Here is a 26,413-nt window from a genome sequence, read left to right on the forward strand (position 1 = left end):
TTTAAATCTCATGTGTATGTGTTATGTTTGTGTGTGTGCTTGTACATGCATGTGCAGGCTTGCTGGTGTGTAACTGCATGGACTTCCATGCCATGGTACACATATGGAGGTCATAGGACAGCTTCCAGTGTCAGGCCCTTACTTTCCACCCTATGGGAGACAAGGCCTCTTTGTTGTCCATAGCTATACATGCCAGGCTAGTTGGATGTCCAGCTCCTGAGGATTCTCACATGTCTGCTGCTTCCTGTGCCTGGATGAGCACCAGGGTTGCAGATGTACCCTGAGCCCCGCTTTGACATGGGTGCTGGGGGAGAATTCAGGTCTTCGGACTTGTAGAACTTTGTCACTTGAGCTCTCCAACTCTGACTTGAAGTAATCCTCAAAGCCAGTGTTCACAGCTGACCACACTCTCCAGTTGTCCCTCGAGCACGTCTCACTCTGGAAAGTTTTCCTGTTGCGTTTGCTCAGCAAGAGTCAGGCCCATGTCTTTTCTAGACGAGGTTTCTACTTTCATAGGGTTCAATCTTGTTTTCTATTAAGACAGAACCCCCTCCAATGATGATATTACAAAGGATGAGGTACAGGTCACCCTCAAAACGTGTGTCATTATCTGACTAGATATAGCATTGATATTTAAAGAACATGATAGTACACGTGAGAAGTCCCAAGAATCAACTGTACCGTCTGCCACTTGTCTGGTTTTGCTCTATAAGACTGAGTCTTACTGTGTACGTCAGGTTGCCCTTGAACTTGCACCAGTTCTCCTGCCTCAGCCTCCTACATGCTGGGATTATAGGCATATACTATGACAGGCTTATCTCTGTTTTAGTAAGTTCTATAATGGGTAATTTTTGATGACAAAGTGCTTTCGAATTAATTTCAAATTCTAAAAAAGACTAAACTGAATTTGGTGAAGGAGAAAGGATATAAAACAAATGTATTTTCACATGTGCTCGTGCCTCTTTTGCCTGTGCAGTCTCCTCGCCTGATGTGTCCACAGATCCTCTGGAGCTCTGTAGTGTGAAGTCATTAATGTAAAGGAGTCTGTCCCTTTCATATTGCCTAACCCAAGAGTGGTCTTCTGTTCTGAGGTTAGAACAGAGGGTTTTATCTCTTAATACTATCCCATCTAAACTCTTGTATAGGTTGATGGGGCCAGTAGGCTCTTTGGACAATGCTGGGTGTCTTTAGCTCTCTGCTCTGCTCAATGAGACATCATCTATAAGAGCCCCTCACCCAAGGCTTGGTTGCAGAGATGCCATGGGTGAATATAAAATATGTAAAACCTGACTCAGATCGAAACACTAGATTTTAAGCTGTCATCATTATGCAGAATCTTCTTTCTCCTACTAGAAATGAAGGCGTTATTTCTGCCCTCCACCAAATAACTACATTTTTCTTCCAAGCACAATAGGATCAACTATTCTCCTTCTTTGGAGTTGGATGTGGTCAGTAGCGTGCTTTGGAATGATGAAATCTTAACCAGTAAATGAGCTGCCACATTTCTTTCTGCCATGGCAATCGGGAATGTTGCCACGAATCAGTGGCTGTGAGAGTAGAGCCACCAGCTAGCTTTGGATTTTCTACAACAGGAATAAGACATGTACCTGTATTGAGACAACAGACCAAGGGGTGATCACAGTGACCCATTCTATCCAGAAGCTGAGCTTCCAATCACTTGGTGGCAAACCCTTATTTCCCCTAGGTAGATGGGTTCCTCAACTCAGCTGGTTTAGACAGAGGTGCCTAAAGCACTTTCAAGATCATAGTAATGCACAGCATTAATTCCAGCTCTTGAGAGGCAAAGACAGGTAGATCTCTGTGAGTCTGAGACCAGCCCAATCTACAAAGTGAGTTTCAGGACAGTCGAGGCTATACAGAAAAAACCCTGTCTTGAAAACCAAACAAACAAATAATAAAAAGAAAAGAACTCCTGGTCCAAGCATTTGTCACATCTATGTTCCTTTCTGCCTTTTAGATGAAGATCTTTGACAAAAATAAAGATGGCCGTTTGGATCTTAATGACTTGGCAAGGTGAGTGGGCACAGAAAAATGTCGAACTCAGAAGTTCCTGTCCCAGGGTCTGATGGTAACACACACATCCTTTGAAATCTGAGAGCCACTCTTGCCTGGAGTCCAAGAGACCAGATTCAACTTATTTAAACCAACTGTAGTGCTTTTGAATCACTCTGGGTAACAGATGCCTTTGTGAAGATAATCAAAGCTCCAACCTGCCTAAATGCATAATGCACATGTTATAGTATGTTATATTAATTATATATATTAAGAATTCATGGATGGGTTATTGGTGGATTTTGCCCTCAGAAGCTAGGCACTCATAATCCCACATTGGGATTCTCCTTCAAATCCAAAATTTAACAATGCAAAAGCAATAATGATAATAATAATAATAATAATAATAAAATAATAGTAAATGAAAGAAAGAAAGAAACAAAGGAAGAAAGGAAGGAATGAACGAAAGAAGGAAGAGTGAGCCTTGAAGCTATTCACTGACTTTGGGAATGTTAAATTGTTAATTTAGAACAACAGTAAAAACTGATTGAACTTTAGCAGAGCTAGCTCTCCGTTGGCCTTTGAGGTTGATTGCCCTCTGTGGTACCCAAAGGCTAGTGGGGGAGAGGGGAGGATGAGAAAGGGAGAGACATAGTCCATGAGTCTGTGAGGTGACTTGGGATTGATGGTTTGCTGTATGTATTGTTATGTAGCTTTCCATTACTATAATGAAATACCAGAGGTAGGCTAACGTATGTAGAGAAAATGTTCAATTATTTCACTGTTTCAGAAGTTGAATATCAAAAAAAGCATAACTTCTAGAAAGAATTTCTTGGCTGTGTCACAGCATGGTGGGAACATTTAGGTATTGTGTATCTCATGTCTGTGTGGTCCTCTACCCATTCCTTGTTCTTAGCATTGAAACCATGGCCTTTACATATGCTCAGCTCAGCCCCTGGTCCTGAAGGTTGTCTGTGAATACACACACTAGGAAGACTCTTGTCAGTCCTGGCCATTATATTGAGTCTGATACCCTAGATAGATTTCCATGTTTCCTAGGACCAGTTGTATTCCTAATTGACTCTCTCCAGGACCTTCATCTGACTTTTGGTCACTTTGATGAAGAAGGGACACTGAGAGACCAGTCAAAGAAGCATAAAGTGCTTCTCCTCACCAAGCCCAGCAAGGGACCTCAACTCCACAGTCCTATTTCTGCTCCCTCCACCTCACACACTTGTCTTGAGCACTTGAGGCAGAATTCCCACCCCATCCCCAAGCAGAGTCAGAAAGATTTGAGAGCCACTCATCAGAAGAAACGTCAGTGTCCAGAAGATTCATTGAAATCAGGACAATATGGGCAACGCCAAGAGCTTTTAGTCTCACTGTTCCCTCCTCTGAAGTCTGCCCAGTCTCAGCTTTCCATAGAAATAGAAACAGAAAAGGTGGCTCAGCACCAGAGTGTCTCAGTGCCCAGCATGTATAAGACTGTGTTCAGTTACACACACATACACACACAGATAGAGGTAGAGAGAAATATGAATAGAAGTGGAACCATCTATGTGCTTTTCAGGTCTAGCAAGGTCACTTGCAATAATGTTTTGAAAGGCGTGTCTGTTGTGACGGACCACAGACCCAAGAATTTCTTCTTGTGGCTGGATAGTCTGCTGTACATAGGCCATATTTTGCCCCTTTATCAGCTGACACACACTTGGGTTGTTTCTACTCTTCAGATACTATGAGCAGTACTGCTGGGTGAGTGTGACGAGCATTCCCCTTGGTTATATTCTTAGAAGTAAAATTTTGGTTCATATGGTAATTCTATATTTAATTTTCCATGACAGTGCCAAATAGAAACACTAGTATCTGTACTGCCTTGATGGCTAAAGATTTGCAGTAACTTTTAAAAGTGTAGCGTCCTCCCTCCATTCTTGTTCTTTTTAAAGATTGTTCTGGCTCTTCTGGTCCATTTGCATATCTTGATATAATTTTAGAATCAGATATTCAGTTTCTGTATAATGGCAACTCAGATTTCCATGGATTTTGTTCTGAATTTGCTGTTCAAATTGGGAAATATTGTAATCCTAACAACATTGTCTTCAAGTTAACAAACAACAGTTGTCTTTCCATCTTTTTAGGTCTTTAGTTTCCCTAGAAGATATTTTGGAGTGTCAGCCTATAAGTTGAACCTATTCTTGTTCAGTTTATTCTCAGTTATTTGATTTTTGGGGATGATGTCCATATATGGAATGGCACATTAAATCCTATCCTAGTTCTTTTTTTTTTTTTTTTCTGTTGCTGCGATAGAACACCAAGATCAAAAGCAATGTAAGCAGTTCTTTTGACTTACAGTTCCAGAGAGGTAGACTCTAGAATGACTGGGAAAGCATGGAGCAGGAACAGGAAGTTGCCTGATCACACTTTCATCCACACACAGGAAGCAGTGAGAGAGAACAGGAAATGTGGTGAGGCTACAAGGTCCTCAAAACACTCCTTCAGTGATGTACTTCCCCTAAGAAGGCTACACCTCTCTAAGGTTCTGTAACAGACCCCAAACAGCACCACTATCAGGGGAGCAAGTGTTCAAACACGTGGGTCCCCGGAGGGCCATTTCTTATTCAAATCATTATAGTTCTGTTTTGTTTTCCCTTTCTCCCCTCCCTCTCCTTCCTTCCTTCCCTCCCTCCCTCCCTCCTTTCTTCCCTTCCTGCTTCATTTCTCCCTCCTTTTCCTACATTTCCCTTTGATTGGATACAGGGTCTCTGCGGTCCAGGCAGGCCAGCCCTATGCTTACGCTGCTCCTGCCTCAGCCTCGGGATAGCTGTGACAACAGGGGTGCGGTTTTGCTTTGGCCATTTCTAGTGTACAGAAACACAATCAAGTGTTCTGTGCAGATTGCATCTCTTATAGTTGTGCTGCTGGTCTTGTTTATTAGCCTGAATAGGTTTGTGTTTGGATTTCTGGATTTTATTGATGATTATGCCACTTGAAAATAGCAAGAGCTTGTTTTACCCTTTACACTTCGCTAATTTTTCCTTCTAATGGAGCTGTTAACACCCCCACACTCACTGCAACTACTGATGATGTCAGGACTTAATGTTTTCTATTTTTCTGTGTTTTATCTGTGTTATGTGGTTGTGCCTCTTTATCTTAAGTACATATTTTTTAGTGAATTTTTCATTCTCTTGTTTATTTCACTATTTACATATTTTGTGCTATTTTCATAGTTTCCCATATTTTCTCTGGGGGATTACCATTAATGAATTGGATTAATAGGTTAATTTCAATATTATAGTAAATTTGTACTTGTTTACAGTGCTAATCTACAGTTTAAATCCCCCATGTTCTTTAGGTTCTTCAAACCACAGCATTACATGCTGTGTACCCAGCAATGCCTACCTATTTTCTCCCTCCCTTCCTTCCTCATTCCCCCTCACCCCTCTCTCTCTCTGATAGGCTATTGCTGTGTTGTCTAGGCTGGCCTTGAACTTGCTCAAGGGATTCTCCTGCCTCAGTCTTCTGAGAACCTGGCAGTATGTGAGTTGCCTGGGACATACATGTTAAATTATTGTTTGCTGGGGCTAAAACATTATAACCAATAAAAAATTGACATTCATCCTGATTCTTTTTAAAATGTGTATGTCTGAGGGCTTTGGCTGCATGCATGTATGTGTGTATGAGGGCTTTGGCTGCATGTATGTATGTCTGTATGAGGACTTTGGTTTCATGTATATAGTCTGTGCATCAGTTGCATGCTTTTAGCCTTCGAAAGCTGGACGAGGGCATCAGATTCCAAGAAACTGGATTCACAGAAGGTTGTGAGCTGTCACGTAGTGGGAATTGAAATTGGATCCTCTACAGGCAGCCCGTGCTCTTAACCACCGAGCTGCCTCTCCACTCCTTACCCTGCCGGTGACATTTGCTCCTGCATGCACCTCTACTGGTGTTTTCCACTCTGCAGTGGATTCCAGTGTCTGCCTGGTGTCCTCTCATTTCAGACTGAGGACTGCTTGCTTTTCCATACAGGACACATTTGTGGGTGGTGACACCTTTGTTGTTCATTTGTTTGGTGGCATTTCTGAGCTAGTTCTATGCAGTCTATTCTTGTCATTGTGTATATCTACTCAGGACTCCTCCTGGGTAGCTCAATGGTCAGTTCACAGCTGGAAAGAGGTGGTTTGGGTTTTTTGTGGATGAAGCGGGAGCTGGGATAGAGGCCTTGCCCATGCTAGCTACTCCTCAACCACCAAGCCACAGTCTCAGGAGAAGGCATCATTGGTGTGATGACTTCCAAATCTCTCCTTAGGGACTCAGTGTACAGGTGGAAAACCAAATGCTCCAACATTTCTTGTTCTTGCCAAGATGTAGCTGACTTTTCTGTTTGGGTTTTGTTTTGTTTTGTTTTGTTTCCTTGAGAGAGTATCTTTGAAGCCCAGATTGTTTCAAGCTCAAAAGTCTCCTGCCTCAGTATTTGGAGTGTGGGACCTACAGATCTGCACCACCACTCCATGCTGACTCCTCTTTTTTTTTTTTCAATAGAATGAGCACTTCCCAGACTGCCAAAGCCTTTTAGTGAGTTTTCAGAGTTCTGCAAACTTTGCTCTGACCATTCTGCCCAGTTTTCTTATTGCTTTTGTGGAGGGTACTTTTAGAAGCCTACAGTCTATGATTTCCCATCAGGAAGGGTCTTTACATTTTTTTATAGTGAAGGCTACTCTCTAGGAAAGTTTACCCATCACTCTGCTTGCATTTATCATGTAGGAATGCCTGCATTTCAAGTGCCTGGACAGATCGTCAGGATAACATGGAACTGTCAACCTTTTCCTCTCTCTCCAAGCTGTGCGTTAGCTGACTGATGGGAAGGCTCATGTGGGTCATGTGGGTTCTCTTCTTTTTTCCCATTTAGGATTCTGGCTCTTCAGGAAAACTTCCTTCTTCAGTTTAAAATGGATGTAAGTGGTGACATTTCTCTTGGGTTTCTGCTACCAGTATTTCTTTATGTATCTGGAAAGGAAGAAAGAAAGGACGCTAAATTATTTATTTTTCTTGTCATTATGATAAATGCCTGGTTAAAGAAAGCAAAGGGAGTAAAGATTTATATTGGCTCACAGTTATAGAGATACAGTCCGTGGAGATCATTGTGGTGGGGAAGGTTCCCGGTGGCAGGAACTGCTGAAATGGGAGCTTGCCTACCTCTGAGTAGAACAGGAAGCAGAGGCCCAGAAGGAAGCAGGGCTGTGCTATAAAATCTACAGATTTACCACTGGTGACTCACTTTCTCCAGTAAGGCCCCATCTCCTAACAGTTCTGCAACCTCCAAAAACAGCCCTACCAGCTGGCAACTAACTGCAAACACGGGAGCCTGTGGGGGACATTTCCTCTTCAAACTATAACAGAAGACATCCATTTGTCTTTAAACTCTTTTAGAGGCTCACAAAGCTCAAGGTGGAGTCAAAGAACTGTAAGGGTTGTGGATTCAAAGTTTATGCAGATGATTCAGCAGCCCACGGAGTTAGACACCAGTGGCTATGCGTGGCTGGACTGACATAATGTTTTCTTCACACCCAGGCTTCTTCTGCTGAAGAAAGGAAGAGGGACTTTGAGAAAATCTTTGCCCATTATGATGTTGTAAGTGATCTTCATGCTGTGAAGTCATCTTTAGGTAGAAAGCTCAGTTTGTTCCTGTGTGGCACCACCGTACTGACAAGGTCTAAACTGAGACAATGAATTGCAGTCCCTTGTATGTATAACTATACAACTTTAGATGATTAGGTAAAGAAGGGACAAAACTGATTTATAATCAAACAGGGATGAACTCATAATGCTTTCTGCCTCATAAAAACATGAGAAAGAGTCTTTTTGTAAGACAAGACATCCATTTATTGTGTGTACAAAAAGGAATGAACAAACAGAAAACTCCTCCCGATCTAGCTAAAGGAGTGAGGCCCAGTCATGCCTGCCTGATGGAACCCAGCTTCTCTTATAGAGTAAGTGTCAGCCGTTCTTCAGTTGGGGATACTCGCTCTAAAACAGTAAATGGTACACGGTTGAATTTCTACAGATGAAGGTGGGATAATGTGAGAGAGAGGGAAAATGAGTGAAAAGCTGGGAAAGGTGTAAGAACCCTCTCCAAGAAATTAATGTTGCAGAACAGCCAGGCTGCATTCGGAACAGAAGCGCTGAGCCGGGACACGGCAGCGCCTAGCTATTTAAGATGTCTGTTGGCCTGTCAGCCCAGTGGGCTGGGGTAGGTACCTCAACCTCTTTATTCTCTCTGTCTCCCCCAGACCCTGAGTGTAACGCTAGGGTGATGGAGCTGTGTTAGATATGTGAACTCCTTTAGCTTTTACAGAAGAAAGCATGAAGCAGGACTGCTAGGGGAATCCGGCCAAGGAAACAAAGTTTCAAAATAACACTTTATAGGTTGGGGATAAAGAAAACAGCAAGAGAATGGGTAGGGTATAGGATTACTGGTTCTCACCTCTAAACCCAGAACTCAGGAGGCTGAGGCAGAAGAATTTGCTATGAGTTTAAGAGTAGTGTGAATTACAGTGAGACATTGTGTCAAAAATTAAGAGGTAGGGAGGGGCCTGAGGGATATGGCTTGGTGGTTAACAGAAATAGCATCTCCTCTGGAAGACCCCTGTTCAATTCCCAGCACTCAATGGCAACTCACAAGTGTCTGCAACTCTTGTTCTAGTGTATCTGACACCCTCTTCCAGCCATGAGAAGCACAAGGCCCATAAATGGCACACAGAGATATAGGCAGGCAAAACACCTACACATATAATAGAGCCTTAAAAACATTGTGAGGTAGGAGACATTATTGTTTCAGGTACTTTAGGACAAAATGGACACATTAAAGTGTCTGCACTTCATTTAACTTTCATGGTGACAATAGATTACAGAATGAGTAGGAAGAAAATATCTTATATACAGAAAAAATTCATATATTGATTCAATATAACCTCTCTCTTTAAAATTTACAATTTTAGCAGTCACTAAATGATTGTTTGGTCATAAGGCAAACATTTTTGGTCATAAAGCAAACATTTTAAATCTTCAGCCTGTCCTTTTAAAGGCCATTGCTGTGCAATTAACACTGCAACAGAAGCCTGCATTTGGGAAGCAGCCATCAGTGAGTTTTGTGTCAATGCTACTTGCTGAGGAGTGCTTCCTTCTTAATGGGGGCAGGAAGCTATTGCTGAAGGATTCTTTTAATTCCTGCAGGGCACTCATGTCCCGTTAGACTAAAATCCAGAACATTCCATCCCTAAATTGGTTGGCAGTTACAAATGAACACCGACTGGCTGATTTGTCCAACTTATTATTTAGCTTTTCAAATTAAGAAAATGATATTTAAGTGGTTGGATCTTTGTATCTTTCAGAGTAAAACTGGAGCCCTGGAAGGCCCAGAAGTGGACGGATTTGTCAAAGACATGATGGAGCTGGTCCAGGTGAGTTCACGAGGCTGGAAAGGTTGGTTATTCCCATCATGCATCGGGTTTGACACTGTGACAAATTGCACTATTTCTAAGACTGAGTGAGGCTGAAGATTAATAGTATAGAGAAAGGTCTAGAGGCATTTCCATTTCATAATCATTGATATTCTATGAAACTCAACAAATTCCTTTTGTTTTCTTTAGGTCATATAGTTAAAATAACACATAATCAACACAGAAGTGTCCTTTAGCCATCATTTTAAAGTCATTTGTTTTACCCAAATAGCTCAGCCGTACTGTGTATTTTACTGTTTTATTTTTCAGCTGCCTGATGCCTTTTCTCCCCTGTACTCACCTCTCTCAGACGTGCTTATTACATTAACTACAATTCTAAGTTTAATTTCATATAACATTTTTTTTCATCAAGGCTTTTCTTGAACATCTAGCCTAGGATGGGCACTTCCTGTTATGGTATGGCTGAGGCTTGGGCTGAGGCGTGGGCTGAGACGATTTAGGCTTTAATATAGTACATGGCCATTTTCTGTAGGGTTGACAATGTTTTTAAAAGGCAATCTCCTTTTGAACTTTATTCTCTGTACTAGTTTATAATCTCCTTAGGCAGACAATTCTAGCTTCTCTTTCTCCAGGGAGCAGTATAGACAAAGGATTGAGAGGCCTTTGTACTCAGGGATTACTTTGAAGTACATTATTAGATGCACAATGATTGCATCCTGCCTATCCCAGCCAGTAACAAATTAGAGTAACAGTTACTAATTATGGTAAGTCTCAGAATAATTTGCATATGTAATTAAGACTAGGAAAACTTGCAGAAGGAAAATGTCCAGTTACCTTTTTGTTTGTTTTTTGTTTTTGGGGTTTTTTTTGTTTTTGTTTTGTTTTTTTGCACAGAGCTCCAGAGAGTTGACATTCTGACTGAGCAGACACTAGCACAATTCTGTCTGACATCCACTCAGGATCACTGGCACTTTTTCTGGGGCTCCTGACTTATCGTCCTCCTCCCAGTGATTCCTCAACTGCTCTCCCCCTTGCTCTGTGGCTCTAGCTGTTCTCACCCTTGTCTTCTTGCTCCCACTGAAATACCACCGGCATTTCCCTGTCAGAATAAATGACAGATATTTGTGTGGTGTTTCCTTTTGAAATGACAGTTAAAGGATAATCCCATTTTGTCCACTAGCTCTTCTATAGCTTAAGTAATAGAAACATAGAAGTCATCTGTGGGATATTAAAGTTTCCTGGCAGATGGATTGGCCCAACTTGAATTTTAGTTTGCTTTGATGGACTCAGCGCAAGGGCTTATTGCCTAATTTCCTCAGTGTCACAGAACCAGGGCCCTGACTGAGTGTAGGCTCAGGGCTTGCATAATCAGGCAAGAAGCTTGCTCTGGTATTCCTCCCATGGTCCCCACACAGAGATGATTATCACATGTAAAAGTAACTATAACTATTCTGAAATCCTCTCCTGAGTAGAATTTGAAAGCACTCTCCAGACACTGTGTCTTAGTTAGGGCTTTATTGGTGTGACTAGACACCATGACCAAGGCAACTCTTATAAAGGACAACATTTATTTGGAGCTGGCTTACAGTTTTAGAGGTTCAGTCCATTATCATAGTGGTGGGAAGCATGGCAGCCTGCAGGTAGGCATGGTGCTGGAGGAAAGAGAGTTCTACATCTTCATCCCAAGGCAGCCAGCCAGGAGCACATTTATTTCCCATAGGCAAAGAAGAGGAGGCTCTCTTCCACACTGGGTGGAGCTTGAACATAGGCCGTCAAAGCCCACCCCTACAGTGATGCACTTCCTCCAACAAGGCCACACCTACCCCAAATAAGCCCCAACTCCTAATAGTGCCACTCCCCATGGGCCAAGCGCATTCAATGTCTGATCCTCTTTCTTCCACATCACCTGCCTCCTGTTCTTCTCTTCCTTCCTTCTTTGCTTGAAACATTTTCTTCTGATGCGACATATAACATAATAGACAATGCATTGTTATCCCATTTGGGATCAGCTATTGAGGAGCTTGATGTCTGGCGTCAAGTTTCTCAAGCCTTCTGTTTCCTGACCCATCACCCACAAGACGTGGGTGTCCAGTGAGACCTGCCTCCCAAGAATGGGTGGTAACTGGGGATGCTGTAGACAGCTGTCATAGTCCCTGAAGACAATATGACTCCCCAAAGTAACAGTCTTTGTTACTCTTTTAGAACGAATTGGAGGTCATAATTTGAGTGTGTTACTGAGCTGGAAAAATATAAAAATATAGGAGGGAGTTTCTCAAAGGAATCTTCACTCAGTGGATGACCATGCCATTCAGGATAATCTTGTTTAAAATATTAGTTTGGCCAATGGCATGCAAGAAACCTTCGAAGACAGGATGGCTGTGTCCAAGGACAACTGACTCACTGTAATTTTAAAGCATTTGCTGCCTTTTCTGATTTTTAAATTATCTCTGCATATAAAAATTTTGAAGAGCTGGAGACATAGCACAGCAATTAGGAACAATTTTTTGTTCTTGGAGAGGACCAGCACATGGTCTTCAGCATCCACACTGGGTGGGTTACCCTATCACCTGTAACTCCAGCTCTAGGGGATCTGATACCCTCTCTGCCCTCTTGGCCACTGTGCATATTTACATACACACACTCATGCACACACACACACTCACATACATACCACACATACACACAAGCACACATACACATATACACACACAAATAAATTAATTAGATCCATAAAAGTTATTAAAATTATCAAAAATAAAATAAAGCAAAATTTAAGAAGCCGAGGAGAATAGAGGCTAAGAATTCTAGTGCTAGGCTATCTGCCTAGTATTCCAGGCCCAGGCTCGCCTTGACTGGCTGGCAAGGTGATCACAGGTATCAGCATCTGAAGAAGACTTCAGCTTCTTCCCCTGCTTGTCTTTTATTTTGCTTGCTGTGCTGGAATGGAAGACTGGAGCTCACATGTTCTAGGCAAGCACTTTGCCACTGAGCTGAAATCCAAGCCTGTTTTGATGTATACTTTGAAACAGCGTCTCTCTACGTTGGTGAGGCTGACCTTGAGTTCCATATATAGTTCAGGCCTGTGATGTTCAGAACATGTACAGGGCCCGTGAGCCAGGATACCTAGCACAGAGACTTGAGCATGCTGGCTGGTGGGCTAGACAGTGGGTTTCACTCTTTCAGGCTGGAATGCAAAAGGGATGGGGGTGGGGGTGGGATAAAAGCCTGAAGTTGGCTTGGAGGGATGGGGAAAGCCGAACATAAATCCACAGACAGGACCAAGCACCTGCTGTGGGTATTCATGGGGGTCAGAAGGTCAGTCTCAAAATACTCCAACTCCCAAGGTTCGTGAAAGGCAGATCATTAGTTTTCAATCAGTTGCACCGGAGCTGGTCTCAGGGGGGTCCTTTGAGGTAGATGAGAGAAAAGGGCTACACTTAATGAAAGTAGCTGATGTGATGCTGGCTGCCTGCCTGCTTGAGTTAGCACTCTGACTCTGACTGGAAGGCACCTGCATGGCGGTGGGGAGGTTAGACAGTCATGCTGGGTTGTACTTTATCCACATATAATTATGAAACTGGATGCAACTGTCTATGTTTGTTCTGAAGATTTGAGCTGATGTTAGTAGAGCCCCTAAACCAGAAATCTAAGTAACACGAGTGTTACTGGCTTACTATTAACACAGTCTTAACAACAGAGGCCCCATGGCTTCTGTTTTGCCTTCAGTGATCCAGAGATCTTTTAAAGAGTGAGATCCAGATTTCCTGACTCGTGGTGAGATGCCCAGAATGTAAGACACAACTTAGATGATCCAGTGAACTTTCTCTTAAGGCCAACCCCCCTCCTAACTTCCCATATCCAAATATGCCAATATTACTCACTTACGTGAAAGATATAATTATTCTGAAATAAAATATGTTATTCTTCAATTTAGGAACAAAAGATTAGAGTAATTTGAGTGAGGTACAGACTGGGGCAAATAAATCATACTTGGGTGTGAACGTCTAACTCTCCAGTCTTCTCTGAGCATAAGATTTGCCATAAGGGCACTAGAGCTTGGCATCAATAATTGGAGAAAAGCTATAGCAGTCAGTTATTACATATTCTGAAACTAGACATGCCCCCTGTGCATGCGTAGATCAGGAAAGTTCTTTATGACACTTGTGCAGCTTCCTATAGTCTTCCAAGCCACATTTCTTTGAGCTGCAACACACACCCACCTACTACTAAGACACTGGAAACTCTAAGTTGTGAGTACAATGAAAGGAAGCTGGTAATAATGCCTTTCATCTCACTTTTGTAGTCTGATGATTCACAGTGCTTCTGACAGAAGTATGAGAGGTCCTGGCCCCCTCTCTCTCTTACACCCTCCCCCCCAGCCTGCTGCTCCTTCAATTTTTGCTGTTTGTTTCATTTCTCCCTTTAACACTACAGTCAGGAACACAGTCAGGCCCTGTCAATCAGGCATGCTCCCCCCAATGGAGTGTAGGTTAGCCCTACTGCTTGTGACCCTAGTTTGGAAATGGAAGGCTTTATCCCCAACTGAAGTGTTTTGTTTTGTTTTTGTTTGTTTGTTTGATTGTTTTTGTTGTTTTGTTTTATTTTGTTTTTTAGAGGCTTCTTTGGAAGAAATCTCTAAAGAGAGTGTGGGGCAAGGCTGAGGTTGGGGAGTGCTTCCCAGAGGCTCAGAAGTCTCTGGAGGGAAGCTGCCTTTTTTTACTCTTGAAACTATTCAAGTAATTAAGAAGAATGGAAATCAGTTTCACTGACTTTCTTTGGACATCAGCTTTGCAGTTTAGATTCATCCCCTTCTTCAGCTTTCTCTAGAGCTGTGTGAGGTGGTAGACCCAGGGCTCCATCCATCAGGAGACCTGGTATAAAGAGGTCAGTGCTCTCCTCTAGATGAAGGCTGAGTTCTCCTGAGCCTCTTTCCTCGCCTGGGCAAAGGCTGTCACTACTTCCTTCCTGGGGATGGTGAGGATGAGGTGATGTGTTTAAGGGAGTCACTCTGGCTTTGTGGCTTGTGAAGTCTGGGAGCTTGAAATACTTCCCTGGAGCGCAGGTTCCATTGTCCCTCCTCAGTCTGGAAGTGTGCCTAGAATAAATTCTCAGTTACTTCTGCCTTAGTTAGAGTTTTACTGCTGTAAACCGACACCATGACCAAGACAACTCTTATAAGGATATTTAATTGGGGCTGGCTTACAGGTTCAGAGATTCAGTCCATTATCATCAAGGCCGGAACATGGCAGCATCCAGGCAGGCATGGCACAGGAGGAGCTGAGAGTTCTGCATCTGAAGGCTGTTAGAAGACTGGCTTCCAGAGATAGGATGAGGATATTAAAGCCCACAGCCACAGTGACAAACCTACTCCAACAAGGCTGCACCTCTGAATAGTGCCATCCCCTGGGCTCATGCTCAAACCTCCACAACTACTTTGATCTATAACATGGAAACTGGATTTTTATTTTGCATAAACCTTCGTTAAACTAAAGGTGCTAAATGTCCTGAAGATGGACCATGAGGCATCAGGGACAATGATAAAACATCTCCCCCCATCAGCTTAATGTCTTTAGTCTAATTGCTAATAAGGCAGGCTTTCTCTAACAACAGTTGGAAGCAATGTAGAAATAAGACTTTAAAAATGTTTGTTTGCTTACTTTGCCTGAAGGGGCAAGTGGGGACAGCAAGACACTGCCTGCAGACATCAGGGACCTGGGTGGAGTGAGGAGGCAGGAGCTGACCCTGGCCCCTCATGGCCCATCCTTGGGGAGGGCACTGCAGTCTGGGAGTGACTGCCACCGGCCTTCTGAATGACCATGTCCTCCTGTTCCCAGCCCAGCATCAGCGGTGTGGATCTGGATAAGTTCCGGGAGATTCTGCTTCGCCATTGCGATGTGAACAAGGATGGGAAGATTCAGAAGTCTGAGCTGGCACTGTGTCTTGGGCTAAAAATAAAGCCCTGATCCCCAGCTACTCTGCTCCCCACTTACGACGTGTCTGCGCTCTTGCTGTGAAAAGTGTGTTTGTGCTTTGCTCTCAGGTACCCCGTTAAGGGACCTTCTTCCTGACAGTTTGGTACTCTGACAGAGGGAGGGGCCGTAGGGTGCTGCTTCCACAGGCAGCCGTGATCTTGTCCCATGGGTAGCCCCCATACAGCTTCCTCCATGTTCGTTCCTTGACCTTGGCTTATCTCCTCAAGGGCCTCAGTTTACCTGCTCTGTTCAACCTTCCCTATCACCTGGTGATCCATTCTACCATCTCCTGTTTGTCCTTGAGCTTTCTACTCAGTGTCACCTGTGTCATGCTGTCACTTCTACAAATATGTCTTCTTGTGGAAATAAAGCTGTGGTCAAGAATAAAGATGTGTTTGGGTTTGTGTAAGCTTTGTAATGTTCAGATGGTTTTCAGGGAAGACTCAGAGGAGGGTGAGGGGCATCATTCTGAAGAAGCTATTGCCTGCAGGGAGCTAGCAAAGGCCTCAAATTTTGTGTGTGTGTGTGTGTCTGTATGTGTCTCTGTGTGTGCCTGTGTGTGTCTGTTTGTCTGTGTGTCTCTGTGTGTGTGTGTCTGCATCTGTGTGTCTGTATGTCTCTCTGTGTATGTGTGTTTGTCTGTGTGTCTCTGTGTGTGTGTGTGTATGTGTATCTGTGTGTCTGTGTGTGTGTGTGTATCTGTATCAGTGTGTCTGTGTGTGTGTCTGTCTGTGTCTCAGGGTGTGTGTGTCTGTTTGTGTGTCTCTGTGTGTGTGTGTATGTGTATCAGTGTGTCTGTGTGTCTCTGTGTGTGTGTTCCTCACTAGTCTGGACATCAAACATTTCTCTTGGCTACGAGTCTCGATTTAATATGTGGCCACCTCAGAATTCGTTCTTGTGTTTAACTCATTTATCTTTTACTCATATTTCTTATAGCCAAATTAAAAATAGTGAGTCTTTCCAGCTTTCTCCTTAAGGCTGGAATTTAGCACTAGGAATCTGGGATGAGAGTATATACATGTGTCCATGCATGGCAAAGAAAAATCAAAGGGCAAGAAGACTTGAATATTACCACCACAGTCATAATCATACTGTTGTCATCAAAGTAGTTGTCAATATTGTCATCGTTGTCATCCTCATCATCTCAATATTTACTCTCCTTGCATTTAATTATCTTCTCTTTTAGATCAGTTCTTATCCCCAAATTTGAGAGAGTAGTAAGGTTTTCTAGATTGCACATGACACCTGCATTTAATGCAAAGAATCCTGGGACAGCTGAAACCTGGCCTTGTATAGAAGCTACAGAAAAAGGCTCCCCATCTTGCTGACGAACTGAATTATCAACAAAGGAGGGGCTGTGCTGAAGGCACCATTATGAATTCTGCTTTGCAAACTATAACAGTCAGGATCACAGACAGTAACAGATAACTAAGGTTTCTTAGCTAGGAAGTGAGCCAGCTCACGTCTGGGTCAAGTGACCTCACCCAGGGCTCAAGTGGTTTTGACACAATGGCTCAAACATTCTTTGCTTTCAATGAGATAGTAACCATGGCATGTTTTGAACACTAGTGACTGTCAGCTAGCACAGGGTCGATCATGGAGCTATCTGGGATACTCCAGGTGCAAAGGCTGACAATCATAAGGAACAACTTTTATAATGAAGAAGTTTGGAGTGAGGGATGTAATCCCAGAAATTTAGTATGCTGGCAGGAGGATTACAAGTTCAAGGCTTGCTTGTGCTATGTAACAAGTTTAAGACGGGTCAGAGAAACTTAAAGCTGAAGATGTAGCTCAGTGGTAGAGCACTTGCCTAGCACATGTGAGGTCCTGGGCTTTATGTCACAAAAAGAAAACAGAGAAGCACCCAGCCAAACAAGAAAACCTTAGTGTAATATTTAAATATGTTTCCAATGTTCAAAAACACAGCATGGAAAGTATGTTACCCAGTTAAATAAAGATAGGGTGAGTGCTCCTAATTTTTGTTTCAGGCTCTGTTAGGTAGGCTTGCCTTTGTGACAAATGCTTATTGTGAAATTTTAATTTTGGGAGACAACTTTGCATTTTCACATTTCTTCCTTCTTTTAAAAAGATTTATATTTATTATTTTGTGTGTGTGTGAGAGAGAGACAGAGAGACAGAGAGACAGAGAGAGACAGAGAGACAGAGAGACAGACTGTGCACATGAGTGCAGGTTCCACAGCATCCAGAAGAGGGCGTCAGATTCCCTGGATGGTGAAGGTGTTAAGGCTGTCTGAAGTTACTGCTGAGGATGGAGATCCTTTAGCAGAGCTATCTGTGCTCCAACCACTGAGCCATCTCTTCAGCTCCCTCTACTTCCTCATTAATCACCAAATTACTAATTTGGCAGACTTCGTTGTCCTATCATCTTGGTCTACATAAGTCTTCCAGAATTTTTTGTCTCAAAGCCTTCAGAATTTAGTCTGCAGAGAAGATACAGAAGGAAGAAGAGATTTAGGAGAGGAGAAAGCAGTGGACCTTGGAGAAGCAGGAGGGCAAACTTAGCTGCTTCCTTGCAAGTAGAACAAAAGAGATGGACCTGGCTTAGAGTAGCAGAGTAAGCTCCTTGGAGCCCATGGCACTGGAACTGTAGCTAGCTTCATAAAAGAAAAATACAGAACCAGCACCGTTTTAGTGAGGAATCTTGGGTGTTCTTTATTCTCATGAAGATTCATTGTTTCATTGTGTTCCAAGTATGACAAAGAAAGAGCAGACAGACAGAAGACTCAAACATCCTCATCACCAACACCACCCGCAGCGTTAACATCATCACCATAATCAGCACCATCACTGGCAGCAGCAGCAGCAGCAGCAGCGTCTTTAGCAGCAGCGTCTTTAGCAGCAGTATCACCACCACTACAATCATTAGTATCACAGTAATCATCATCATCATCATCATCATCATCATCATCAGTGTTTCCAATATTATCAGCATCTCCATACCACCATCACCACCAGCTGCAGTACTACCATCATCATTAGCATCATCACTATCACCACCAGTAGCATAAACAGCATCACTGTCACAAGCATCTACATCAGCATTAGCATAATTACCATCCACAGCAGCAACATCATCATCGTCATCATCATCATCATCATCTCGTCATCATCAGCTATCAAAATGTTACTCCCACATTAACCAAGGCTTTGAAGAATCACTTTTCTTTTCAGTTTTGTCACGTACAAATGGTAGAACAATTGAATGATAAAATATGGAATGCAGGTTGTGTGTAATCCTTGCTTTGTATACATGGTGTTGTTGACAAATCTGTGTCACTCTGAGTCAGCAGTGTTCACTTCATGCACAATTATAGTAATCCTGGAGCACATGTTAGTACTGTAATGATGCTGCTTTGCAGAGCGTTCATCTGAGAGCCATTCTCAGCTGCTACATCAGGATCAGAGCATTTGTGTAGCTCCAAATTACTCCAGAGATGGAAAAGGCAGCATTTGTTCAGTCATCAAAGAGGGCAGCCTGCAATTAGATTATGCATGCTGTTGTCAGGGGGCTGGCAGGCCTATTTCACATGCTGGAGGGCTGGGGGTGACCTTTAACAGATGTAGAGTCTCCACGCAGAAACCCTTGAGACTGCAGCAAATAACGAACCACATTTTGTAGCCAGCTGATTCATGTTGCTGTCTCTGCCTCATAAGTACTGGGGGTGGCGTGGCGGGGGGGCATCTTCAGATCTCTTAAAGAAGTCAAAGTAGCCAGACTCACACGTATTTGGTGATACCAGAGGTCAACTGAACCCAAACTGCACACTTTTTCTTGTTCCCTGACTAATTTCTGAGTACCTGCTTTTTAAATTTTTTTTGACCTGAGTTTTTTGTCTCATACTTTCTGGGTACACAGACTGATCACACCTAATACAAAGTTTTGGGTAATTCATATAATGGTAGCCTCAGGACAGAGAGAGGCTCACCTACAGGTCTGATCTACGAGTTACAATTACCTGAATGTCTTCCTTTCCCATTCCCATCCTGCCCCTGCCTGTGAGCTAAACAATAAACTTGCTTTTGTGGAAGTCTGACTTTTGATTATTGCCATGCCTAAATTCAGAGTAACCTGAAATGATTCTCTATTGGACACAGATTTTTATCTCTTGCATATTTACCACCCAACATAAGAATGTTTGTAAATTTAATTACGGAACAGACAGTTTTAGCCCAGGATTTTCTTGTATGGGTCTGCCGGCCCGTCCAGACTGCTCAGAAACATCTACGTATACCTCATTCTTTATTCTCTTTCCATATCACTTGCTGGTGACCTTTAAGCAAAACGTGGAAGTCATCTCTTCCAGGAGGCGAGCCTTGACTATCAAGCCACAAGTGATAGAAAGTGAGGTAGCTGGTCTATCAAGAGATCACATTGTACCAAACGTCACAAGACCTGGATCCTGGCTTTTCGAGGAACCTTCTGGAGAGCTACATTTATTCCACCATACTGCCACATCCAAGTGCCACAAACCAGGTGACTTAAACACCAAAATGTATAGATTTATGGCTGTTGGAGCTGGAGTCTAGGAGCGAGCATCGTCAGGGCTGTGACAGCATCTGTGCAGGTGCAGCTGCTGTCTGTTTGTGGGTTGCTGGTAATCTTTGGTGTTCTTCGGCTTGTAGGAAAGTTACCCAATCTGCTTTTATCTTTACATGGTCTGCCTCCTGCGTGTACGCTGACCTGCCAATCAGTATGCCTTCACCTCATAGATCACATCTGTCGATCCTCTTTCTAAATAAATTCACATTTTGAGGTACAAGAGAGCAGGACTTCAATACATGCATTTTAAAAATCAATTAATTTTGTACGGGAGGCATGTAGAGCATGGAGAACAAATTCGTGGGTCCCACGGTTTAAACTCAGGTTGCCAGCCTTGGCGGCAATCACCTTTACCTGTTAAGCTAGTTCACCTGGCCTTAACAGGAATTTTGTGGGGCCACAACCCATCACAGAGTCCTTGGGAGAGTCCCTCAGTTTCCTCACTCGGAGATAGGATAGCAATAGTTAATAGAATCCTCGGGAGGTTAAGGATGGGGGCCTAATTTATGTCCCTTATGCAACATTTGCTATTTTCATCCATGTGGCTGATGACATTTATATTTAAACCCTGGTCCTCAGATGCAGCCTGCAGTCTGCCGCCAGCCTGTGGGGACTCTGATACACAGGCCAGGGTTGTTGCTGCCAGCACCAACAGGTAAAATGGATACCTGAAAAAGAGCCCTGGGGATGTATCGGAAGGCGGCGAAAAGAGAATTGAGTCTCGACGACGTTTTGCCGATCAAGACTGAAACTTTAATGAGTATTGGTCAATATAGAGCTTGGGAAGACCCCTCCTCCCAGGCTTCGAGGTGAAGTCCGAGAACTTGCTGGCTCCATTCTCAGCCAGGGTCTCTGCACGATTAAGTCTGTGGCATTTGCTATAAATGTGCAAAAGCACTGGCTCATGACAAATCCAAAATGTAAAAAGGAAATAAAGCCTGCTCTTTGCTGCAGGGAACTTGTATACTCTGAACAATGCCATTTCTTGCTAAAACTTAGGAGAAAATGCCATTCCGAGGGCTCAGCCACAGTGAATGACCTGCGTGCTACAGAAAGGGTAACGAGAGTCTCCGTCTCCGCTGAGCAGCACCGGTGCTGTCCTGAGCGTGGTCAGTTCCGTCTGCTCATTACGGCTTCACTGCACTGCCCGGGTCCGACCCAAGACTGCGTGCTAGGCAAGAGCCGCACTGCCGAGCATCAGTCTCCAGCACTGTGCATTTATTTCACTCGAGTACTCGATGGGAATACTTTTAAAGAAAATCTGTTGTTTTGTTTGAGATAATTTTTAGTAAGGAAAAGATACTTGCACTCAATTTCGCAGATACACTTTTGATAATAGAATGTGGGATGTTTACCTTAATGTATACTTCTTATAAACTTGAGAGTTTGGGAGTGTGAAGGCATGAGTAGGTATCTACACATAGGACATTGTTCTCCTTACGAGTCATACGGGATATGTGGGAACATTTAGGATCCCACCGGGCACCTGCAAACACGGGTGGTACAGAGCTTCCTTGGGAACACGGCAGGAACTGTGTCAGGTGTGTGGGAGACGTTGGCTCGCAATCTCCCTCCCCAAGATGGCGCCCACCTCAGCCCTGTCTCCTAGGCAACTGTATCTGGGTTTCTAGCCAGTTTCTTCTAAGGCCGTGAAGCTCAGCAGTTTCCTCTTGCTTTGACCCAAGAGATTATGCGAGGAATATGGCGCTAGTTCCACGAAGCTGAGGCCCAGTGGAGAATCCAGGGTGGGTCTCTCCCGAGGCGATGAATAATCTTCTGAAACTTTCTTCTGGAAACAATCAGGGGATATGACTCAGCTTGGCCTTGGAGGCCTTTGTGACATAAAAGTAGCTTTAGGCAGAGGGCAGAGGGGTGGGGGTGGGGAACAGTATGAAGTTAAATCACCTGTCCGGGCCTTCTTGCCAGAAAGACTGTTTGCTCTGTGTTCCATTTCTAGTCAATGTTGCTAAAGTTGAGAGAAAGGAGAGGTGGGGGCGAGTGAGGTAAGGTGAGGGGGTGGGTGTGAGAGAGGAGAGGAAGAGGGGAAGGGGCGGGTGAGGTGGGGGAGGGAGACACACACACACACACACACACACACACACACACACACACACACACACACAGTATATGTGCGCAGCCTTCTGCCCAGCCCTGGAGCTCCTTCTCCTTGGTGAAAAGGGCTTCTCAAGAAAAAGGTTATTTTTGTCTCAAGGAAAGGGACCCCATGAGAACACAACATACTGTGAAATTTGTTCCTCAGCCAGAGTGGGGTGCCTGCCTAGCCTTCCGGTTATGAGCTCCCCACAGGTGCACACCTGATACAACCTAACCACTTTCAACACTACTCTCCTGCCCAAGGATCGAAGGATCGTCTCAGTAGCATGCCTGCCAATACTGTGTCAGTAAATGCTTTCTCTGAAGGTCTGTTTTTGACATTCTAAATTCTAAATCTCTCCTAAATCCTCTTACCCCATCAGGCAGGATAGGAACTCTCACCATGTGCTGGTTAGTTTTGTCAACATGACACAAACTAGAGTCACCTGGAAGGAAAAGGGACTATCGATTGAGGACCAGACTTGGTGGGCTTGTCTGTTGAGAGAATTTTCTTCATTAATGATTAATGTGTCGCCCCTGGGCAGGTGGTCCTGGGTTCTATGCAAGCTGGGCAGCTGTGGAAAGCAGATGTCCTCCCAGTTGCTTCTTCAGACCCCTGCCTTGAGTTCCTGCTTTGGCTTCTCTCCGTGATATACTGACCATAAAGAAACCCTTTCCTTTCCTGAGTTACTTTTAGTCCTAGCACGTAGGGACTCCTGTCTCCATTCTTTCCACACTTCATCCTAATTTATGGATTTTTCTTTCAGGATGTCTGGTGGTGACTAAAGCGAACCAGGAAAAGAGAAGCAAATCGAAACATGGAGGATAGGTCCTGGGAAGCCACCGATCACATTCCAGTCGCTAAGCCCTTGTCAATAACTAATATGAGGCAGCATTTGCATTTGCTTCAGTTGGCCTATGAGATGAAGCAGTTTAGAGAAGGACAGGCACATAGTGATTAGAAGTTAGCTTTTGGGTGTGGTTATTCATGTCTGTAATCCCCGCACTGGGGAAACTGAGGCAGGAGGATGGCTGTGGGTTTAAAGCATCGGCTATGTGCTGAATTCCAGACCAGTCTGAACTATACAGTGAGAATCTATTTTGAAAATAGAAATAGGAAGAAGAGGAATAGTGAAGAAAGGGGGTGGGGCAGAACACTGTCCTGGAATTTGCCAATAAAAGGTCAGAGTATCATTAAGTTAAATGAGTTTTGATATGTCCTTGGTATTTTCTAGAATACACACAGTTCTCAGTGGTGAGAGGACACACTGCTACCCTCATTAATTTTTAGGGACTGTGATTCTGGCTGAACCGAGTGTGGTAGTTTGAATTTGACATCCCCCATAGTCTCAGGCATTTGAATCTTTGGTCCCCAGCTGGTGATGCTGTTGGGGAGGCTCAGGGGTGTGTGGCCTTGTGGGAGGAAGTTGTGTGGCTTGGAGACGTTAAAGACCATTTCTAGTTTGCTCTCAGCTTTGTGTTAGCGCTTCAGGATGTGTCCTCTCTGTCTGCTGCCCTCGCTGCCGCCGCATGCCGCTCCTTGCCCATAGTGATGAACTCTTTACTCCCTGGAACAATAATCCAAATAAACCCTTCTGTTATGAATTGCCTTGGTCACAACATTCTATTACAGCATCAGAAAAATAAATAATTCCCTGGGATTCATGGCTTTCACGCTGAAAAGAGTTTCATGATTAGTTGATTTGTAATAAAACAGTTGTTTTATATAGAACCATTAAGATTTGCATTATTTTTAATTTTGTATTTGCCCACAGTGTAAAATTGTTGAGGCAGTGCAGGAAGACAGAAGACAAAAAGAGACCGGAGTCTGACCTTCAACAAATAGACCTGAGGTTATTAGCATGCACAGCAGGGGCAGCCTCTCTAGCAGGAAATTGAGGGGTCTACCAGTGGGGAAAACCTGACTTTAGTACTTTATAGGGGTGAGGTGGGGGGGGTTGGGAATGAGGAAATTGTTACAGCCACAGGGACTTACAGGCAATTTCCTACTACTCTCTCTTTCCCCAAATTATCTACTTCAAGCAAGACAGATTATTTGGGGAGACAGGTTATTTCTGCAAATTTTCTTCCTTGGATGGCCAGTAATAGGTGATGAAGGTCATCGGGAATCTCACAGGCATCCTGTTGTACCAAGGTACTCTATCACACATGAGCACAGGTCCCCACAGAGGTGGAGGGTGTCTGATGTCCTGGAGGTGGAGTTATAGACAGCTGTGAGCATCCTTACATAGCTTCTAGAAATATCACTCTGGCTCTTTTGACTGCTAAGCCTTCACTCCAGCCTCTGAGTTTGGAATTTTCTTAAAGATATTTTAAGATCTACTTGTGTTTTACTTATGTAGATGTTTTGCCTGCATGTATGTCAGTGGACCTCATGTGTGCAGCGCCTGTAGAGGCTGGAAGTGGGCATCAGTTCTCCTGGAGCTGGAGGAGCTACAGAGAGTAATTAGCCTCCAAGTGGGCGCTGGGATGGGAACCAGTGTGGGTCCTTTGTAAGAGCAGCAAGTCTTCTTAACTGCTGGGCCATCTCTCCAGCACTCTAAACATATTTTATTGTAGGCTTAAATGTGAAAGTTAAAGAGAAAAAGTGGTGCTCAGCAGAGAGTAAGATGCACAGAAGAACACTTTCTTAGGGAAAGTAGAACAAAGTGAGACTTGGTCAGAGGGCACAGGCTGAGCCAAGAGAGATTAATTAATTCCGCTGTCTTGGTATCAGCCCCGAATACCTTTTGGGTAGCTCTCTGGTTACATCTCAAAATGTTGCCAAGAAACCCTGTTCCTTCTTTCTCTCATTTGATAAGAAAGTATGTGAGGAGGCTCCAGAGTTGCCTAAGATGGAATTATTATCTGATAAAGTAAGACGAAATCCACGAGAGTTGCACAGGGTTTAGAACACACCCTTTGCCTATGGATGGAGTTCTTGTGATATAGCATTAAAGGCACATTAAGGAAAATCTATTTTCTTCTGTTGGAAATAATGGATCTCTGGCCTGGGTGGGAGACCTAATATTCCAACAGGACCGGTCAATCCCTGGCTAAGAGACCACATCTCAGAAAAGCAGACACACCTTACACTATGCTAAAGAGATTGGAGAAATACTAATTCTTTTCATGGAATAATGACTTTCCTCCTCCAAAAGACACTCTCTGTTATAGCCACTGAGGACCCACTATGAGGTTCTTTTGGGTCTGCCCACACTTCTGACTCACAAAGAGGTGACCTTTTCTTTTTCTTTACTCTTGTCTCTTTGGACGCTGGCTAGGGTCTACATTTGCCTATTTTAGGCATTGGTCATTTTCTCTGTCTCTGAAGCTCTCCATGTATTAATCCTGTAGGTAAGAGAAGAAAGACCACTGACCCAAATCATGGCCAAATTAATTAATTAATTAAAGTAAGCAATTAATTAAAGGAAATATTATTTTTTAAAAAAATCACATATATAGGCTGACTATCCTGAAGGATGGGGTTAAAAGGTCAGCACTGGATGTGGGGGATGATAACGTTTTTTACAGCTCAAGGTAGGAAGTTTCTAAATGGGGGATCTGGCAGGCCAACAGGCAGGGTTGCAAGAAGCAGAACACAAACATAACAAATTGGTCATAATAACACAATTGCAAGTTAGTCACAGCAAGGTTGTTGTAACAACAGGACATCATAATAACCCTTTGAAACAAAGGTGTGGTTGCCCTTTCCTGGAACGGGCATTACAGAACCATTTGTAGTTAAGGTTACGGGATGGGCATAGCCCAATCCTTGAGAAACAGATTTAATCAGAAACAAAAATGAACCTAGTTTGTTTTTTGCTACAAGACAGCTTTCAAACCCAAGCTAGAGGCAGGGTGGTTCACCAGTGCCTGGCCTTCATGTTAGCTTATTTCAAATGGCACAGCTTTCTCGTTTCCTTTCCCCATTTCCATCTTCCAGGAAGCTATTGAGATTGAGACTTACATACAGCTTGTCTTCTTTGGAATTTTTCTTTTAAACTGTAAGAAAGTTGTCCTGAAGTTGGTTGTTTCTTCTTCTTTCTTGTCCTCCCCATCTTCCTTCTCTTCTTTTTCTTTTTCAACTTCCTTGTTCTTAAACTTTATTAACTAAGACTAAGAATTAACAAGACAGGAGACTCCAGTTTTCCCGGTGACAGTACCCCAGATAGGACTCTGCTGGGATGGCTGTGGGTGTGGGGGACTAGTTTGGTAACAATGATACCCTAGAAAATCACAAGTTCGTGGCTGGGAACAGAGAAGAGGCTTGGAAGCTGTCAACACTGCTGGTGATCTTGCTGCACTTATTCTAAAAG

General features: G+C 43.5%; 1 protein-coding gene across 1 annotated transcript in view; it reads left to right on the forward strand.

Annotated features, from left to right (window-relative positions):
* Scgn (secretagogin, EF-hand calcium binding protein) overlaps positions 1 to 15,728 on the forward strand; it is a 37,015-nt gene extending 21,287 nt beyond the window's left edge. Inside the window, exons 7-11 of the mRNA XM_052157463.1 lie at positions 1,979 to 2,034; positions 6,917 to 6,962; positions 7,579 to 7,638; positions 9,399 to 9,467; positions 15,302 to 15,728. Of these exons, the coding sequence (XP_052013423.1) occupies positions 1,979 to 2,034; positions 6,917 to 6,962; positions 7,579 to 7,638; positions 9,399 to 9,467; positions 15,302 to 15,430 (360 nt within the window). The 3' untranslated portion in view covers positions 15,431 to 15,728. The remainder of the gene's footprint in view (positions 1 to 1,978; positions 2,035 to 6,916; positions 6,963 to 7,578; positions 7,639 to 9,398; positions 9,468 to 15,301) is intronic.
* Positions 15,729 to 26,413: the final 10,685 nt, after the last annotated feature.

This window comes from Apodemus sylvaticus, chromosome 14, assembly GCF_947179515.1.
Source record: "Apodemus sylvaticus chromosome 14, mApoSyl1.1, whole genome shotgun sequence".
In the NCBI taxonomy this organism is placed as follows: domain Eukaryota; kingdom Metazoa; phylum Chordata; class Mammalia; order Rodentia; family Muridae; genus Apodemus; species Apodemus sylvaticus.